Raw genomic sequence first — 20,666 nt, 5'->3', positions numbered from 1 at the left:
CTGAGGCACAGGACGATGTTACTGCGGCTGTGTTTGACCTTCCTTCTTGCAGAGCGGCAGCCGGAGGGCCCCTCACCACACAGATCTCTGGGATGCAATAGGGCCCTGTTTTTTAAGCCCATCATAGCACATCTTTTTAAAAATAGCAGCTTGAGGTGTCACCCTACTTTTGTTTTGAGCAGGTTTCAGGCGTTGTACCAGCAAACTGGATCTGCGAGGCTTCTTCCTGTTGCTGTCTGGTAGATGTCAAATGGTAGCCATCTAATAGTTCGGCATGCCAGGAACCACCAGGTTTCTTGTCCCTTGTGTAGGACGTTCTAAAGAGGCAATGGAAATCTGCATCTCAGTACCGATGCATCTTTGCTTCTGCCTGACCCTACCAAATAGATGTATGACATTAGAAGGGCCACACAGCAATAAAAGAGAGAAACATTTCCAGTTTGCAGCACTGAGCCTCCACAAGGGTGCGACACCAGTGCAGACAAGTGATGAGGCGACAGGATTTACATAATGTACAGTTACACTTTTAATATACATATTTGATACAAAAATTATAGCAGGAAAAGGACTCATTTGATTGTAGAATACAGTATTTTTGTACAGCATGGAACATTCATTTCAGTTAATTATTTATCCTGTAGTAGTCATATCAGCTGTATAGGACTTCTATGGTATGTGTAAATGCAACCTGCCTTCAGACTAGCAATCAAATTAGGTCATTTGCTGGCATGAATATAGTCTGATGTTTGACTGTTCTCAGCTTTGGTATTTCAGTGACTGAATGCAGATGTCTGGCTCTTCATGCTGCTTTATGCTTACTGATTAAACGCTGAGCAAAATAAAATGGTGGAGTGAGAAGCTGAAAATGAGCTAGCACCAGGACGACGAGCAGGGCTCCCGCTGCCCAGTATATAGCAAAGACTCTGCTCTCACGTGGAAGGAAGCATTTGTGGAGGGAGAAGTCAGTTGGTGTTATGCTGCCCTGGAAAAGAAAGGCAGACAGTGACATGGCGCTCTTACAGTGGGTCCCACAGCTGGAGTTGCACCAGGGCGGGCAGATCTCCAGCTCCCAAGTTTTGTGTTGGGTGTGGAGGGTTGGGGCCAACTCCCCAGTACCAGTGCCTTCTCCAGGGGGCTGAAGAGTCTTTACTGGTGGTGCCGGGCTCTAACTGGAGCAGCCAGCAGGCCAGCATTAGCGCAGGCACCAATCTGCCTGCTTCTCAGCTAAAGTAACCAGGGAGCTGGGCTCCTCCTCAGCTCGGCCTTTGGGAGAAGCCCAACTCCAGCTGCGGGGAAGCAGCCTGGAGGCAGCCTTCCTGGGCTTGAGTTTGACTTTGTGAATGTGCCCCTTCCTCACCCCCAGGCCCTCCTCCTACCCGCTACACGCTGCAAAACACACGTTGGCTAATCCAAATTGCCTACACGAGCTTAAACAACAGAGAACTTCATTAGGTTTTGGCTTGACCTCTAATTCAAGTTTACAGCAGCCTGAGGCTGAGCTAAAACCATAGCAAGGAGGATGCTGCTTGAAATGGCCAACCTCTTGTTTCGTCTGGCATATGCAGAGAGCATCCAATAGTTTGAAGGCAGCTACTCTCAGGAATATGGAGTAAACACAACTAATTTTCAACAAAAAAGACAAACAGTTGCATGAAATGAATTGCAAAGGTTGGGGTTACCTGTAAATTATGGAGCCAAAACTCAACAGCAGAAAAACACCATAAAGATTTCCCCCACCCCCGGGTCAATGACCACTCCACAAACAGAGTGCAGGTTTTGCTTCTTACTCCGTGTCTCTTGGAGTTCGGTTTTCTTTCTGACCTGGGGAATGTGTTGATTTACCTCTGAGGATATACAGAACATTGGAGCTGCCTGTGTGAGCATAACCAACACTGCGTGAACACAAACGGGATGCAGAGAGGCGGCCCATTGGGCACGCAACCAACGCTTTCCCTGTGTGAAGTGATCCGTGCCCATGGTTGAAGGCCACCACCACCACGTGAAGGTTCAGGGTGGCGATGGTCTTTGTTTAGAGCAGGTAAATCAGCTGAGCAAAGTGAGTCTTTTCTACTGTTCGGTGCACAATACTGATGCTTTTTTTTACAAGTCAACAGTTTACAACGCGCCCTCTTCATAAGCAAATGTCGGATGCTTGTACCCATATACCGATTAGGTCTTTAACAGCATTGCTTTGTACCACACAGAACGTGGCTCCCACAGCTGTACTTTATAAAGTGGATGCAGTGTACTGAGTGGGTCGGGTGGGTAGGCAATTTTTTTTTAATTACTTTTTGTTTTTACAGGTAGAATCAGTTTTAAAATAGAGCTGACTGCCATGTTGATTTATTTATGAGAGTTATCTGACAAAAAAAATAAAACAAACAGTAATAATTAAAAACTTACCATGATGAAACTAGGGTTGTTTCTATTCCTCCAACTGAACGACGGGACGCTGATCTCTGGGATCCCCCCTGGGTGCAGCACTTGGCAGGCGCTGTGCGTGTGCCCACTGATAACCAGGCGGGGACGGAACCACCACAGCAGCTGCAGTGTGCGGTGGGAAAGCACAGCAGTGAGCAGTAACTAAAAGGAAACCGCGTGCACGGCCCATTTCTTCTTCTGACAGAATGAAAGTGTGGGAATTCTAACCATCTTATGGAGTGTTCTGGATCAGTTGTTCTTCATTAGGCTTACATTGGTAGTGCGATACCACTGTCATAGAATCACAGGGGTTGGAAGGGGCCCCTGGGAGATCATGGAGTCCAACCCCCTGCTAAAGCAGCTTCCCTGCAGTAGGATGAGCACGAAAGCATCCGTGCAGGTCTTGGGCATGCAGCAACTTTACATGCTCTTGCAGTTACTACTGTGGCTTTTCTGCTAGGTTTGCCATCAGTCACCGCATTATGTAAACTACAGAACGCTACACTAGAGATAACAGTGGCACAACACACTTAAGAGCACCTGCACTTACCACGTGCAGAATCAAGGCCCAGATCATGCTGACCCTTGAGGGCTGATCCGCAGCTCTACCCAGCAGCCTCTCAGAGGCCGCAGTAAGCAGGAGCCACTGGGGGCTTATTTCAGAAAATATTTGCCCTTTAAGGAATGTCTGAGCCAGGTCACCATGGACCCAGGCCACTCTCCAACCCACCCACCCTCCGATACTCAAGCAGCCAATAGAGAAAACCTTTTGTGATGCTTCCTGAGACAGCACGTCGTATTTCTCTTTAAATGGGATGGTCTTCTCCTCTGGAGGGGCAGCATCTTCTCCACTGCACTCTGCATCACTCTTCCGATAGAGAGGGTAATGCTGGGTGACATGCAAAGCGAGGATGAGTTGTCAGTGACACAGCCTTTCTAGAAAGGTCATAAATACCCGAAGCACGTAGGCACGCTGCCTTGCCTGTCCCCAGCTCACCTGCAGAAGGATTGGTTGTGAAGCTGGAGGCTTTTCTGCATCACTGCACCTCTTCTGGGGATGGTTCTGTTCCTGTGAATAAAATCAATCCATGCATATTTGTCCCCACCTCTGTGTACCAAAGGGGTGGGGAAAGGACTTAACAATAGCTACAGGTTGAGGTATTGGGTTTTTGATTCTTTTGTTTCCTTTCTTGAGAAAAGCATTATCAGCTCAGAGTACAATGTTTAACTACTGCACCAACTTCTAGAGACTGCTGCAGGTGTAAGGGGAAGCTCTGATTTCCCTTTCACACCATGGTGTGAATTGAGCTGCACTCTTCCTGAAGGTGGAAAGCAACCACAGGCTCCCACTGCACAAGGAAGGCACAAGAGATTGAAGGCAGCCTGAGATGCAGCATTTAAGGTTAGGCAGTTCTTCCACTGGTAGGAGGTTTCAGACCCATCACCAGTGCTGCCCACCTGGCATTGTCTCCTATGAGAGAGTGAAGAGGGATGAAGCAAGCAACTGGGTTTGATGAAATAATGCCACTGAAACATTACCAGGCTAAGCAAGCAGGACCAAAGCAGAATCAGAAAAGTACTATAGGACATACAGAGCAGAACAGTGAACAAAAATAGAAGTGCATGGCTTATTTGATCAGAAGAAGGCAGCTTCTGTTAGCTGGCAGCAATAACAAGGAAGTGAGCACCAGTAACAGGCAAAAATGATAAATGAGGAGAGCTCTGCTAACACCTTACAGCAGGAACTGGGAGTGGGTTTAATTCAGACAACAGCCTTCACCTGCTGCTACAGCAGTGCAGCAGGCAGGCTGCTGGCTACCACCATGTCTTCAACAGACCCTTACCTGCTGGGAGCAGTTCAGTCTGTGAGAAAGCGCCACAAGCTTCACCTCCTCAGTTCGGCACAGGGTGCAGCCATCCCCCTCCATGGCCACGCTGTTCACCAGGACAAAGCTGGAAGACATCACACCATGAGCCAAGGGGGTGAGGCGGTGAGGACAGGAAGGTGTTTGCTGTTCATGCACACGAGGATAAGCCTTATTTGATAAAATGAAAGGGTTCCAAAATGGGACACAGCTGAGCAAAACTGTAGAACATTGCAGCTTCTGAAGCCACATGCTGCAAATCCTTTTCAAGTGTCCATCCTGTAGCTACTGGCCTATCTTGTAGGCTGCTTTCTAATCGGTCGTTAATTAGGTTGCACCATACACTGGCTGCTGTGTTTTTTGTTTACTCCACCTTAACTACTGTGATACTGAAGGAGAATTTGAGTGAAATGTTACAAGTCGACTAAACTGAATTCTGGGAGGAAGAGCTTTGCTTCTCTCCCTGCACACGTTTCAGGCAACGGAGAAGTGTTTTTGGATGCTCCATTTCTTGAGAACGACTGCAAAGCCTCACAGCACTGCATCTGGCTGCCTGCCTCCACGTCACGGGTTAACCAAATATCTACCTGCAGTAGGACCCTACATCTACATGATAAACAACGGCATTATACTGAGCATTCAGGAAGCCCATCTTCCTGAGGGGAAAAAAAAAAACCAGCACTACTAGACCTCTTTGGTATATTTTAAACATCTGCTTAATTGATTAACCAGTGCAACCTTCTTGTTTCTGGATCTTACGCTACCATGAGTGATGATAACCTCCTAACATGCTGCCAAATGCAGAGCAGCAGTGGCTCTTCCCCTCCTGTAGCATCTCAGGTTTAAAAACAAATGCTTTCCCACTATTGCTGTCTCTCAACAGACCCTTGCATGGTACCAAAGAGCACGCACCCAGTAACAGCTCTGGCACCACACTCTGTGCTCAGGGCCTCAGTCCAAACAGCATCTGCATAACCACCCCCCTCCCATGTGGGGAACCTGTGGCCAAACACCTGCTGTGTTCCCAAATTCTTCAGACAAGGACCAAAGAAGTTTTTAAAATTAATGAAACTCTTAGCTTGCAAGCACAGGGGTTGGTTGTGTTTCTTTCCTGACTCCTATTCTGCTCTGTTTACAGCCATGGGTCATTACCAGCTGTGAGGAAGTACAAATACAAACCTAAGAATGTCATTCCAACTCCTCAGTACTTTTCCATTTGAAAGAAAGCTGACCAAGCCTAGAGCAAAAGCTTCCCTCCAGATCTAGGTGTGTTTGTACAAAGCGTGTCACACTGAACATAACACAAGCTAGGTATGAAGTAAAAATAATCAGATTGAAGTGAAGCATTCCCTTACTATTTCATTAGAAAATCACTTCCAGTTCTCATTCTCCTATTTCACTGACAGAACATCTATATACGTATAAATACATATACTCACTTTGTTCCTTTTCGAGTTATTAGCTTTCCTGAAGTGAAGTTGAAAACTTTTTCAAAGCGATGTACCTTGTAAGTGGTCATTCTGCAACACAGGATAAAAATACAACTGAGGCAGGACACTGGCATTCTAGGTAAATAGTAGTATATAATAAAAAATCTGAGAGAGCTGCTCTGCAGTTTTTAGGCCATTCTCACGGCTTGCTGCTGCATTACTTAGACCATGCATTCATTCAGCAAGCTGGGTGAAGCTCCAACACTTTGATGGAGTGCTGTAGGAACACCTTCCCAGAGAGGTCATGGTGTCTCCTTCTCTGGAGGTACTTAGAAGCCACTTGGACACCTTCCTGTGTGCCCTGCTGCAGGGAGCCTGCATTAGCAGGGGGCTGAGCTGGGCAGTATCCAGAGATCCCTCCCAATCGCTCTGATTCTATGAAACCTGTCCTAAAACGTATTCTGTGTGATGCAGGCGAGTTACTTGTTAAAATCGTGCTCTAAATTACAATGCCTTCTCATTTGATCACAGATATTCCACATGAACACAGGAAGTCACCCAGATACAAAACCAGTTACTGCACGCACGAGGACATTTCATCCTTGGCACTCACGTATCCCCTGCACTGAAAGGACTCACTCATAGTGAAACCCGATGTCATGATTCCCAACGATAACCACCAGCTCAGTACTAAGTGGGTATTTAAACATTTTCTGAAATCTCCTGACGTCATCAGCCCACGCCTGCATGAAGAAAATGAAGAAATTAATGCTGTTCCACAACATGGGAAGGAACTACAAGTGTACAATACAGAAGCATGCGCTCAGTAAAATGCTCACATTTCCTACGGTCTTTATCAGGTGAAAAGTGCCAAGTGCCAAAATGAATGAGAATCAAAGCACATCAACTTGTATCTAAAACACGACAAACTTCTATGAGTAGAACTGTAGTAACATGAAACAGAGCCTTGCGTACCTAGTCTGCTTTCTTCCGCCATCCATTTCCTTCAAGAAATCCTCATTTTTTGAAACAAGAGAGCTGCTCATGTCATACCTGAGGCGAGTCCCATTTTCCTTCATCAAAGACATCTCCCAGAATAAAAACAATATCTGGCTGCAGTAACCACAAAGCAGTTTGGAAAGATCTCTCCATTTGCCATTCCCTACAGGGAAAACATGCACCCAGTCATCAGCGCGTAACTTCTACATCCCCCACTGTGCATACATGAACACAGCCTGCCAGGAACGGGAAGATGGCTCCTACACACTGTGAATGTTGCCATGAAATTCCATTTAAATACTCAGAAATTGAGTTTATATGCTGTAGGTGCCTCCTACCTGGTGCAAGTAATTCCAAGGCAATATGGTCAGAATGAAATCATGCAAAAAGGAATGCCAAATCGGTTTAATGCTACTGCAATTCCATTAAAAAACCATTTATTAGAATAGTAAATTACTGAATGAGTTTTACTACACTATTAATTCTTCAGCAAAAATGTGTAAGGGTCATATCATGCTAAAATCAGTACTTTTTCAGCATTTTTTTAACCAAAACCAAAACAACAACACAGCTTTGTGCAGTGGTCATTATTGGGTTTCCTTTGGGTTTAGATATGATTCTACCGCTCATTCTTCTCCTATGAATATCTCCCAGCTTCCTTTTCTCTGCAGTTAAAGGGATTAAGTGCTGGAACATAAAAGTTCTCAGGCTCCATTTTTAAGGCCTCCTCATAAACAACGACACATTGCAAAAGACAACTTGACCCATCTGAAGTGCTCCAGTACCTACTCCCACATATAACCTGAACGCTGAGGGCTGCCCCCTTCCTTAACCTTTCATCAGCATTGGTTTATTGTCCAGTCCAGATGCAGACATGCAGCCAGAGGTGCACACATATTTCTTATGACTATCACAATGTAGGTTTTAAACATCCATCCCGTTAATTATTATTAAAAACTCTAAAGACAGGATAGAGATCATGCCAAAATTTAAATTACTACCTTCGTAGTTTATCCAGCCAATGTCCTTTGATTTCACCAAGCAGGTGAGTATCAGCTAAAAACATGGCCTTCAGGACTGAAGCTGGAGTCTCTTCGTTACCTGTGTGAGCCCCACCTTCCACATCTGGCCACTGACATTGAAAAATCACCAAGTAATAAATGAAAAATTCACAAAATATTAGCACAGAGCTGACAAAGCAGACGAGTTTCAGTAGGAAACAGATCCTCTTCTTCAAAGGACGGCTCTTCATACTGGTAAAGCTGGCACTCAGCATTGCAGCACCGGCACAGGAGTCTTTCCCAGTGGCTAAGTTCTACTCTCTGAGGTGAGGACAGAAGGGCTTGGTCAGAGGGCCAAGAAAGGCTCCATATCAGCATAAAATCCCTGTGAAGAAAACAGAAAATAAAAGCTGAGTTGCTGCTGTGAAAGGCCAACAGTGTTCACTTCTCATCAGTGTGAAATCTTTGGGGTAATAGGTATAAATGCATATAAACATACAGTGATAGAATTGTCTAGGATAGAAAACACCAGCAGAATCATCAAGTCCAACCATCAGCCAATACGTACACGCACACAAAAACAATTTACTAACCCAAAACAAGTGAAATGTGGGAAAATGAGCCACAAATACACTGTGTTTCCTAACTTCTTCCACCCAGGGTAGCTTGTAGCTCAAAAAAGGAATTTACTCCTTGTTTATAAAACTTTATTTTATTTTTTGCCTTTTGAAGGCTAATCCAAACAACCATCTTCACTCTGATAATCCACAACTTTAACAGGACTCAAAGATCACCTCACTTGCTTACAGAGAAACTCAGCGCTTCTGGCTTAAGGAGGAAACACACACATTTCATAGTTCAACTTCTCAAGTTTACAGAAATCTCTTTCACATGTCAATGCATACGAGAAAAGAGCATCCCAAGAGAGAGCAGCCTTACTGCCAAGGGCAATCAGCCAGGGCCCAACACAACTTCCCAGGGCTCCACTCTGCATCAGACAGATCCACTTTGTAAAAGCCAACAGCTCTAACAGAGTAGCAGGGACTCCGGGAAGCTGTCAAGGTGCTTCTCACACCCTCAACAACAAACTTGTACAGAAACCCACAGAAATTCTTGTCACCATTCCCCTGTTTTGCTTCCTACAACAGCAAAATTGCACCCTAGCGGTAAGATGGATGGGGCTGTGAGCAACCTGGCCTAGATAGAGGTGTCCGTGCCTATAGCAGGGTGCTGGAACCAGATGGTCTTAAAGGTCCCTTCCAACCCAACAAATCTATGATTCTATGAAATCAAAAACAGATACGTATTTTTTTCTCCATAGCTAAAACCTCCATCTGATACCAGACACTTATTTTTAAACATGAGCTTCTCATATCAACTCTATGTAGTAATGCTGGCTGTTAGTGTCCTGGGAGCCACATCACCAAGTGGGGAAGATGCCCGAGGTCTCCTATCTGCACCCTATGTTTCCAATGAAAGAAGACAAATAAATCAAAACCTGCGAGGCAGAACAAGCTGAAGGACAGCTCCTGCAACAGAAACACCCATCTGCATTGCCCTTGTCGCTCTCCTACCTCTCCCTGCAGACTGTAAGCCGACAGCTGCTCACATCCTGCCTGTGCCGTGTGCTTACAGCTGCTCATCTCTGCACACCAAATGGCAGCGCATGCACCAGCTGTCCCAGCCTCACATACGGGCACTGACAAGCAGAGGCCACACGGAAGGAAGCTGTTCTCTCCCTCACGTGTGATGGAAAGGCCAAAAATAGCGCTGCCAGACCATAGATGCGCTGCAAGATGGAGCTGTGCGGCAACACGGCGCTGTGCAGCGCAACCACTCCTCCTGCTCACAAGGTTGGACCAAAACATGTGCCGTCACCAGGGCTTTCTGAGCTCAGCCAGCAGTAGAGACTGAGGGACTTCTCACTGTTGCTTGCTCAAAATATGTGGCCGTGGCCAACACAAGAATGATTTTTAAAGTTTTCTGAGGTCGTCTCGAAGGTGAGATCCAGCTTTTATTTACAAGTGAGGTAAGGATGAAGCAAGGAAAACACGATACGATGCTTTGCAGAGAGACCAGGAAGCAAGGAGCTCAGAGCTTTATCCTGCCTCTAACTTTGTGCATACTGAACCCTAAATACCTCATGTTAGGCCAATTAATTTAGAGCTATCAAACTATCGCAGTGTGCAATATGAGAGTCTTTGTGTTGTAATTACACTACAGAAGCTGTGTGAGGGTACAAATAAGCACAGTTTTTCTCACCCTAAGAAAGGTTGCACTCACTTTTTCCATTGTAAAGTCACAAGGTTACAGCATTCAACCTTCAGTGAATATAATACCAGGTCTATATGTTTCAAAGCATAACAAGTTCAGGCTCAGATGTCCCAAGTTTTCCCTTCTGAAACACACAACTTAGTTCTGTCTTTGCATCCCAAGCTTTTTCTCAGCCTCCCTCTGAAGCAACGGGACATTTCTACCTTGTGTGCTCTGACTCTCACCACATGATTCCTATCAGCGCTTCAAATACTGGAGCAGTAATCCCCACTCTTCAATCAAATAAGAGCTTCTCATGAGTTAAATATATACTATCATAGAATGGCCTGGGTTGAAAAGGACTTCAAAGATCACCTAGTTTCAACCTCCTGCTGCAGGAAGGGGCACCAACCACCAGACCAGGCTGCCCCGAGATATAAACACACATATAGAGCCAATCAGTAGAATGGACAGTCTTTACATGGTTTTTACAGACATATGCGGTCTTGCTTTGTTGTGGGCTTTTTTTTGTATATATGTTTTGTTTACAGGAAACAACATATTGGGAAATTCTTCAAACTGAAACGCAAAGGTTTGATTTCTCCCACAGACGCCCACAGCCACAGCTGCAATTGGTGCATTTTACGAGTGCAAAAGAGAGCTCTGAAAACTCGGCTGAAGTTACGCAGACCACAGTTTATTTAAAAGCCAGACGTACAAAATCAAACACGTAAAATACTTCAGAACAGCTTCCTACACTGAGCTGGTATTACTGAATCCATAAAAGTATCAAAATGCAGCACTACGTTTCAAATTTGAGGTATTAAAAAACCATAGCAAACCTACTTGCCATTGGATCAAGGAGCAGTTACACATGTACCGTAAAAGGAAGTCCAAAGATGACACTAATTTGTTTCAAGCACTTCTCATACTGATTATTCAGTTTCACAGATTCCAGCACTGCACGCTTTAAATCTTCTACCTCTTCGAAAAACTCCTAGAAAAACCCAAAAACGATCACCTCAGTTTCTTTGAAAGATATTCTCTGTGAGAGCTGGTCAGCATTTCTGTTGTTCCCACATTCAGACACTTTCTGCTTTTATTAAGATACGGGCAAGTTCTGCAAACACAGCACACATCCATTATAACCAGTATAAATTATTTGCCCTGAGAGGGAATGCAAACACAAATTAGGTTACTTCAGAGCCTGAAGTAGAGGCTGATAATGGGAAAGATACAGGAGATATGATAGAAGGAAGAAAAAAAAAAGCTGGTTTGTCAGAAAGATTGGAAATGGCAACCCAAAAATGGCAAGGGAATAATGTCACTGTTTCTTGTTCTACATAGAATCATAGAATTAGCCTGGTTGGAAAAGACCTTGAAGATCATCAAGTCCAACCGCAGCCTAACCAGAACCCTAACTCTAAAAACCCTACACTAAATCATATCCCTGAGCACCACATCCATACGGCTCTTAAACACAACCAGGGATGGCACAGCTCAAGTCTATCGAGTGGTTCAGACACTTTGTAAGCAAAGTCAAAAGGCGTTGGAAGACCCAAAAACTGTAAGCAGAATATAAGCAATCAAAACTTCATTTCACCAAATCTGTAAGGTCCTACCTACCAAAGTAACACTGTTATCTACTTACATTTGACATCTTCTCCTGCTTCTCCTTTTGACTTTTTTTTAAGGGAATAGTGACACATCTTAAGCAAGCACAGCGACTTAAAACTACCAGTGTGTCCGTAACTTCAGATCAGTATTTTCTTCTTCTGAAGGATTCAACTTTCAGCCATGAGTTGTCCCTGACTCCCAAGCAAGGGGAACCTAGAGCTTATCCAAGCTCAACGCTCTACCCATTTCACATCTAATGAATTAGCACCAGGTTTTACCATTAACTTTGTAATGAAAGCGAGCACAACATTATTTGCTTTTAAAACAATTAAACCACATTTTATGCTAAAAATAAATCTTAGTCCAGTAATATTAAACTGAATCCTTTATAGCTAAATAGGATCTCTCCGCCTTCCCATATCACTTCAAGAACTATCAACATTTCACTCTTCCTCCTTTGATAACTGTGGAGACAACCTACAACAAACCATCGGTGGCCCTCCAAAGGTCAGAGTTCTGCCACACACACAGTTTTGGTTTCAGTTACCAGCACTTGCAATTTTGATCTTGTAACAGCTGAAGACAAAGAATCTCTCGTGGAGGAAATTCAATTGTCAAGCCATTATAAAAAGCATTTACATGAAAATTCACAATTTTGAAGTAAAAAGAAAATCATAATTATTCTTTTTCCTCAGCTAAGCAGTATTACAGGACACCATTACATTAAGGAGTCATTCTTTCTCAGAATGGCATACGTTGATTTTTTAATGTATTTTGCTTGCTAACAACCAAGACAGAAAAGTTCTACTTTTCCAAAATCACCTGTTCTTAAATTGGCCCAATAACAAATTACCTTGTCTAATCCAGACAATTCCTTCCTTAGTGCTCTCCTTTCTGCAGACAACTTCTCGTTTTCTTTCTTCAGCTTTTTAATCTCCTTTAGCAACAGCTCTATATTCAAATAACGAAATACAGACTTCAGCCATTACAGTCAGCCTCCCCCTCGCATGAATCAGACCGCAGCTAAAGAGCTGCCTGCATTTTGTGCTATTAGAAAATTACGCTTCAGCTTTTCTCAGTTATCTTTTTCTTACGGTGACTTAATTCTTAAGAATTGGCCCAGATCATCCCCAGCTGCTAAAAAAGGTGTCAGAATCTGCAAACTGGGCATTTTTGAACTGATTCTTAGAACATGGGGATTTTTCCCTTAAAAAGAAGTTGCAAAACAGCTGCACCACAGCTTGATTATCATTTTTTGACTTAAGAAAGGGTCACATCAGCTGCTGCTGGCCACTTCCTGAAGAATTATACCTAAATTATATGATCTCTTCAACTGTTGTTTTTTTTTTGTTTGTTTGTTTGTTTGTTTTAATAATGCTTTGAAGAGGAACAGGAGTGGACCTTATCCTACAGATTAAGGTAATACAAAGATGTGCACAAACCAATATTGTATGGATTCATTGCACGTGTTATGGCTAAAAACAGTTTCTCTTGTGGATCGCTGTCTGAAAGCCAAAGAACGTAGCTACTAAGTTTTGTACAAATGAAGTTGACTGGAATAAATAACGAATGCTAGTGAATGCAGCCACGCACTCATTCCCGTAGCTATAGTGCAGAATTGGATTCTCAAACAATACTAAAATGGCAGCATTTTAGATGCTGCTGTGTTAAAAAAAGTGGAGAGTGCCTACGGTTCAGAAATGAAACTCATCCCCCTCTGGTGGCTACAGCAGCAGGAGCATCATTGAAATGAACTACCATTACCTAAGTATTTACTGCAGCAGGATTCCTTCTTTTTAGATGTGTCTCTGTGAGACACTATTTCTCCCTCTAGGGTTCGACTTTTTTTCCCAGAAACGGCATTAGTTTTCCATGGAACCTTATTACGTTCCAATTGCTCAATCCTTTGCTTCTGCTCCTGAAGATTATGTTCTAGCTCATGAATTTTCACCTGTCAAGAAACCAACATTTATTTTAAAATGCATAGCAGAAACATAGTTCAACTGAGTGTGAACAGAAACGTATCCTGAACACAAACCCAGAGCCTTCCAGCTCTCAATTAAAGGTATGTTCACCTAGAAGTGTCTGAAATCAGCTCACAACACATACAGAAAAGTATCAGAGCTGATGCAAGAGAGGGTAAATGCACATACAGCTGATACAAAGGGCAGACAGATGAGTAAAGAAACAAGCAAGGAAAGAAGAGAGCAAGTGACAGGCGTACCAGTGACACTGCTCACCTCCAAACTGAATGCAGATTATTTCCCATTATCCCAACAGCACGGGAAACAGGAGGTACAATGAGTACGAAAAGAAAAAAATTGCAAAACCATATTGCAAACCTAAGAATGATTTTTCAATCTACAAAAGAGTTTGGCTATTTGATACCACCTCCTACAAAGTCTACTTACAGTGAGGTTTCTAATTGTTTCACTCTGTTCCTGGTTTGTTTTCATTTCCTTAACATAACGTTTCTGTAGATTATTATACAGCTGTAATAGTCTAAAACAGAAGAAATGTATAAATTGCAACAAAGCATGAATGCCAACAAAACAAGCTTTGTGATAAAAGTACCATACATATCCCAAACAATCCTTTGGGTATAGTTTTACTGGAGACTTGTAATGGCAATATTAAGATTGTTATGAATGAAGTTTGACCAGCAACACAGAAAGCACTGGAGAAATTACAAAGCGAGAGGTAAAAGAACTGTCTGCACTAATGGCAAAGAACCACTATCACTAAGGCCAAGGACTCGGTGCTTCTCACTAGCCCAGATGGCCAACCTCAGCACAAACAACCCACTGAGGGAAGACCTAGGGCAGGAGGGTGGCAGCAAGTCTGCAACATGTCACATCTATCATTTGTCACCCTCTGTCTTAGCTTCACCTGGGATTGAATGGTTTTCCTCAGAGTCTGGTATAATGCTACGTTTTAGTTCTAGGAAGAAAAACAACAGATAACACACTGATGTCTATAGCTGCTGCTCAGCAGTGTTGTACAGAGCCAAGGCTGTTCTCAGTGAAGGTCCCGAGGAGCTGGGAGGGAACAGAATCAGGACAGCCAACTTAAACTGGCCAAAGGGATATTGCATGCCATATGACATCATGCAGAAGGAGTTATGAAGTGGCTGGGTGCTCTTTTGGCTCTCTTCCACTGCTCATATGGCTAGCTGAGCACTGGTCAGGGAGGTGGTGAGCAGTTGCTTGTGCACCTTGTTATATACACTTACACACACATGCACAGTCATAACTATTTTCTTTTCCACTATCTTAATAAATAGTTTAATCTCAACCCACAAGCCCTGCTTTTTTTTTTTCCCTCCCTGATTCTCTTCTGCATCCAGTGTACAAATACCAGAATCATGAAGCAACTGATGAATTTCAACAGATATTTTTCCCTATTTTATTAAAAATTAGGGTAAGACTGGCAGTCATACTATGTTATGACAGCACCATAAACAGGATGAGTGATACTAGCACAGAAAAGCTTTGTAAACAACATACAAACTGATGACACAAGTGAAGTTAGTTACAGATGCACGACCTAACACAACACGGGGCCACCACTTGTCTCTAAGAATAATTCAAGTATCTTCAATCAAAGCATCTAATTAGACACACAGTTCAAGCCAAGAGCTAGACACCATTCTACACAGTTGTCAGCAGTCTGGTATGCTGTAAGGTAATTATATAAAAAAAGTAATTAAAAAAAAATACAGGCATTCTACAGCCACAAAAACATGAAACATAAAATGTTTCACTACGCATTTTCTTTAAATGCAGTCCTACCTTTTCCATCAAAAAAGGAGTTACAAGGATTTATTTTTAACACTAACTGGCAAACTGCAGTTAACTTCTTTCTTCAGTGTCATTTTCAAGTTTGATCTAAGACAGAGTAATTCTTTTAAAATTTTACCATCATTTTCCACTCGGTTTCAAAGGCTGAAAGCAGCTTTCATTGGACTTAACAAAAATTCAGCTGGCTTCACCATGCAGAACACATTCTACCCTAGAGAGAAGCGTATGTTTAATTTGAAGAACCAGTTTCCAAGAACTCACCTGGCACTTTCACCCTCTGGATTAAGATCCTTGCTGTATCCACCCTTACGCCACACGCGTGTGTCTGTTTGAATCTGAGCGCTTCATCAAAATAAACACAACAACTTAATAATATTAGATTTTACTATTTTAATTGGCTCATACATAACGGAAAAGAAAAAAGGAAAAAAAAAAAAAAGAAAAGTTTAAACTCATCTTCAGTTTGATTCTACCACGGAAGTTTTCAGGCAGGATTGTGAAAACACCGAACTTGGACACTGCAAGAACATTTAAGTAAACCCTGGCAGGACTGTTCTCAAAGCACTACAACTACAGTTTCTCAGGTAACAGCTGCCAAATCTTTTAAATGATGCAACTGAACTCTCTCAGCACTGTCTGGAGGCAAAACCCTCTTGAACTCTTACTGCTTGGCACAGATGGCACGGGGCTGTTAAACAGTGACATTGAAAGTTTCTAGTACAACAGTGGTGACTTGTCCAAGTTGCCACAGCCATTCTTTACCTGCCCCCAGTGCATAGGAAGGATAGATAAAGCTCGGTGTGTCTGAGGGATAACCATGGACAAGTCCTGAAATGCTGCGTTTCTTTAGATGCACACACACACACAAAAGATATCAGTTTGGCAATGAATTCTTACTCTCTGCTGGTGACACAACCAGCTGCTAACTGCCACTGCCGCCTTTCTTCCTGAATCTGAGACAAATCCTTTTCCAGCTCCTTATTTTTCGTTTGTAGCTTTTTCAGCTTCTTGACTAATTGCTCATTTTCGGCACCGAGCTGAAAGGCGAGAGAAGCAAAAAAGGAGGAATGAAGCAACGTTTTCAGATAACGCATTAACGGAAATGACGACGTTTCAGATTGTAACTCCCTCCTGCAAGTTCTGTCGCTTCCATTTCGAATCCCTCGCGGGCACAGCCACGCCAATCACCTCACCCATTCCGGAACACAACACCGGCGTCCGGACCCACAGGCTATGGAATCCAACCGACTCCATCACCCCACGCTCGGTCAGCGGAAGGCAGAGAGCCCGGTCCCGACTCACTTGCAGGCAGCGGTGCACCGAACGTAGCGCCATGGCCGCCCCCTCCCTCCTCACGCTGAGGCGCAGGCGCGGCTGCTCCCGCCCTGTTGCCGGGGGAGCCCGCGGTTGCCACAGCAGCTCCCTACAGCAGGAGCACAGGAACGGGTCCAGCCGGGTTTGCCATGTCTCGGAGGAGGCTCCACAGCCTCCCTGAGCAGCACGTTTGGGCAGAACTCAGAGCACAACCCAGATAAGTCCAAAGCAGCGAACAAAACAAGCCCACAGTACGTCCTGGATCATCCTTAGACATGAGATCTGCAGACCCAGACTCTTTTTTTCCCTAGCCTTTCCACAAACACAGTAACTAGCCCTGGGCACAATGCTGATCTCCTGCCAACCCAGAAGCAGGCAACAAAGCAACATCTAGTCACGCTTTTTAAGATCCAAATATTTTCACAACTCAAACATTATCAGCAGGACATCTTAATTGTACGGACTGGAAACCAACACAAAGAAAAGCTGGGAAATGAGTGAAGAGACCTATAGGAATGTCATAGTTTTGTCACTGCAATTACAGCCGAAGCATTTCCCTACGTAACTATTCAGGCAGTTTGTTGAACACATTCCTTTTTCCTTGCTTTGTTTCTAATAGTTTTGTATGCACAGAGACACAATTCATGCTGGCACACACAAATGAAAACGTCATTGATCCCACTGGTGTTGAGCCTGCTACTTATTGCCAAGCAGCAGGAATGTGACCCATAGCGCTTTTTTCAGCTACATGTGCACCAAAATCATTGAATTTGTCAGCAAATCTCTGATCATGAGATTACTTCATGCAACCCCATAATAACTCCAGGCACAACCTTTTTTTCCATACAGATTAAAGGGCAGTGTATGTCATTCTAACCTTCAGCAAGACCTACTATCCTCAGGAGATTTTCCAGGAATTAAATTCTCCAGTGAAAATCTTGATGCCTTTATAAGAAAAACACATTAAAAAAAAATCATCTGCTTCAAATGAATCCCTCTTTCATCTACCAGAGGTAACAAAGATGGCTCCCGAGTCCCTTTCTGTGTGGAAGAATGCACACATTCTTTCTAGACATTACATTCTTTGGCCCAACCAGCCCTGTCGATCTCACAGACAAATGCCAGCTGAAAAATCCTGGAACAATCTTGAACCAAATGGCCAATGTGGGGGTGGGGAAGGGCCTCCATCTCAGTTTCAGCTTCGATTTGAAAGCAGTAATCCAGTTTGTATTCTAGACCCTTCCCTCAAATAGGAAGCAACCTGGCTACGCTGAGCCTTAGCACACCTGTGGAAGAGAGCCAACTATGAAGTTCAGAATTCAGATCCAAAGTCAAATAATATTTCCTGTATATCAAACACAAAGACCTGATTGGTTTTGATTTGAATTGGAGCCAGTTTGAAAATTCTAGAAAACACTAGACACCATTTTACTATAAACTGTCAGATCTTAAAGCCAAAATCTTGATTTTCACGTTATCAAATTCCCCGAATGGATCTGAAGGTCAAATTCCACTTGAGACCAATTTATTTTCTTATAATTTATGGCATGAAGGAGAACATGGAGGGCACTCAGTGAGCAGTGACCTCAGGGCCTCCTGGATGCACAGGAGAAATGTGGTCAGGGTATGACTCTGAGCAACAGGAAGGAAACACAGGGAACAATTAACACACCACTGAGAGCAGCGCAGACTGGAGTCCCTAATGAGCATTACGTGAAACACTGCCAGTGTTGGAAATTTCTTTTTGTTTCTGATGGAGCAGAACAAGCACGTGCGTGGTTCTTCATGGGAATCCAGCAAGAAATGGGGACATCTTCTTACAATGTACCTTCACTTCTTGAACCCCCAAAAGACAAGAAAATAAAATGTTGGACCAAGCATCCTCTTTATCAGCAATAAAATTTACTCTGCTACATGACAAATACACTCAAACTACTGCCACATTCTGTCATCATTTTGTCATCTCTCACAGACAGACCGTCAGACTCAAACTTCATTCTTGGTGAGGTACTGAGAAAAGCTCCACAGAAAGGAGCTAGAAACAGTAAATATTCATTTTATGTGACTAATCCAATATAATCCTATGCTGTGTAAAAAGACCACCTGTACAGAATCACGCTGAAGTGCTTTAATAACAGTGCAGCAAGCTAATCGCTGTCGCCAATGAAATGCTCTTTCCCACCATCAGGCTAATAATTCCAATGGATTACTTGCTCCCCCCTCCCCTCCCCGTTTTTATTAAAGCTGTTAGTCACTTGCTCTCTCGTTTAATTTCCTATTAAGAGATCATCCATCAAACCTGCAAAGTGACAGCTATTTGTATCTGGAGACATCTGCAGCTTCCCTGGTGCTGGCTGTAAGAGGTCACTCATTCTCTTTAAGAACTACAACAAATTGTATTGCATCAGTGCAGCGTGCAATTACTGTCAACGAAGAGAATGGCAAACTGTTGGCTGAGGCGTAAGTAAACCAATTTCAGTCACAGCAGCTTCCCTTCTCACTGACCCTACTTGCAGTACTGCAGACAGAGCTGGCTACCAACAGGATCTGGGCGGCACAGACAGCAGAGAAATGCTGCACAACGGTTTAGAAAAGGAAATGAAGGAGAATACTACCTCCACTTAACTCACAGGGGTTTACAGCCTGTGAGAAAAGGAAATCAAAGACTGCACGCACTCCACGCTCTGTTTTGCAACGTATTTTCCCCTCTGCTGAGCACTTAGTCTCAGGAAAGGAAGCCCGACCTCTGCAAGACCCAGGTCAAGCTCAGAAGAACTCAGGCTAATGAAGCACCCAAGAAACACCTGTATTTCAAGTTCACCTAGGATGAGTCTACTGCAAGTCAATGGGATGAAAAGCACGGCATGTGTGTAGATTACAGAAGGCGTGTGAGAGGAACTGGCTAGCACTAAGGGTTATGAAAGATCAGAGGTTACGAAAGACCTTGGCAGCCATGAAAGGTGAGCCCAGAGCCTGAGCCAGCAGGCAAAGAACAACTGCAGCGTGCCCCAAACCACGCAACTGCGAGAGCAACTGGCAGCTCACAGCAGCAAGAAGCTCCTACTGCTTGCAGGCTTGGGCTAAAGGAAGCCTGAAAAAGCTTCAGAACGGGAGTAATAAAACAGCCATCAGCAAATAGCAGCCTTCTTTATAAAGCTTACAGGAAACTATCGTTTTTTGCAGTGTATTTTGTAAGGTTTTAAAACACTAGCTGCAGTCAGTGATTTCCTAAGTGCTCCTCTTGGCTCTTCAGTTCTGTTTTCCAGTGCTTCACCACAATTGAGATGAGTTTGCAAGTTCTGAGGGTTCATTCAGTTGCTATTTCAGCCTTCTGTGATGGCTCATACAGCAGCTTAACCACAGCAAGCCTCCAAATGCTGTAGCGGCTCTGAGACATGAGGAGAAGCTACCAAAGCTCAGGCTACTTTTATGACATCTCACTGGTCTATTCACTTACCATCCTAGCACATCTCTCCCAGCAAGGTCACTTGGCGAGTCACTTGGAAAAGCCTCACTTGGGCTGACACAAGTGGAAGATCCAAATGCTCACCTGGTACTGTAAATATGAAGGACAGGATACCCTACTGCATAAGCACACATCCATCATGGGTCATATTTCTCTATAAGGAAGATTTAGAATCACTCAAACATCTGTAAAGCCCCTGAATACCTTCAGGAACAGTGACTCCAACATCTCCTTGGGCAGCCTGTTCCAGTGCCACACGACTCTTCTGGAGTAGAATTTTTATTTCCTAATACGCACCTTGAACCTCCCTGGCACAACTTGAGGCCTTTCACAACCTCTTGTTCTCTTGCTAGTTACCTGGGAGTAGAGGCTGAACCCCACCTCACTATAGCCGCATTTCAGGTTGTTTTAGAGAGCAATAAAGCCTCCCCTGAACTTCCTTTTCTCCAGACAGAACAATCCCAGTTCCCTCAGCCGCTCCCTGTACTTGTCTGGACTCT

At 43.8% G+C, this 20,666-nt stretch overlaps 1 protein-coding gene across 5 annotated transcripts in view; it reads right to left on the bottom strand.

Moving 5' to 3' along the window:
* Positions 1–508: 508 nt before the first annotated feature.
* Positions 509–20,666, bottom strand: part of MPPE1 (metallophosphoesterase 1) — a 20,922-nt gene continuing 764 nt past the window's right edge. The window contains exons 1-13 of one of the 5 annotated variants that reach the window (XM_032442622.1): positions 15,648–15,720; positions 13,351–13,537; positions 12,440–12,537; positions 10,816–10,966; positions 7,717–8,101; positions 6,770–6,878; positions 6,356–6,459; positions 5,726–5,806; positions 4,266–4,374; positions 3,419–3,490; positions 3,188–3,310; positions 2,404–2,544; positions 509–982 (exon numbers count right to left, since the gene is read on the bottom strand). In XM_032442622.1, coding sequence (XP_032298513.1) covers positions 800–982; positions 2,404–2,544; positions 3,188–3,310; positions 3,419–3,490; positions 4,266–4,374; positions 5,726–5,806; positions 6,356–6,459; positions 6,770–6,878; positions 7,717–7,991 — 1,197 coding nt within the window. In that variant the 5' untranslated portion in view covers positions 7,992–8,101; positions 10,816–10,966; positions 12,440–12,537; positions 13,351–13,537; positions 15,648–15,720 and the 3' untranslated portion in view covers positions 509–799. Of the gene's footprint in view, positions 983–2,403; positions 2,545–3,187; positions 3,311–3,418; positions 3,491–4,265; positions 4,375–5,725; positions 5,807–6,355; positions 6,460–6,769; positions 6,879–7,716; positions 8,102–10,815; positions 10,967–12,439; positions 12,538–13,350; positions 13,538–15,647; positions 15,729–20,157; positions 20,181–20,666 lie in introns of those variants that run through there. The other 4 variants (XM_032442624.1, XM_015855230.2, XM_032442623.1 and 1 more) reach the window with 4 other exon arrangements.

Source organism: Coturnix japonica, chromosome 2 (assembly GCF_001577835.2).
Source record: "Coturnix japonica isolate 7356 chromosome 2, Coturnix japonica 2.1, whole genome shotgun sequence".
Taxonomy (NCBI): domain Eukaryota; kingdom Metazoa; phylum Chordata; class Aves; order Galliformes; family Phasianidae; genus Coturnix; species Coturnix japonica.
Note: the sequence above shows the minus strand (reverse complement) of the source record. Positions and strands in the feature narration are given on the sequence as shown.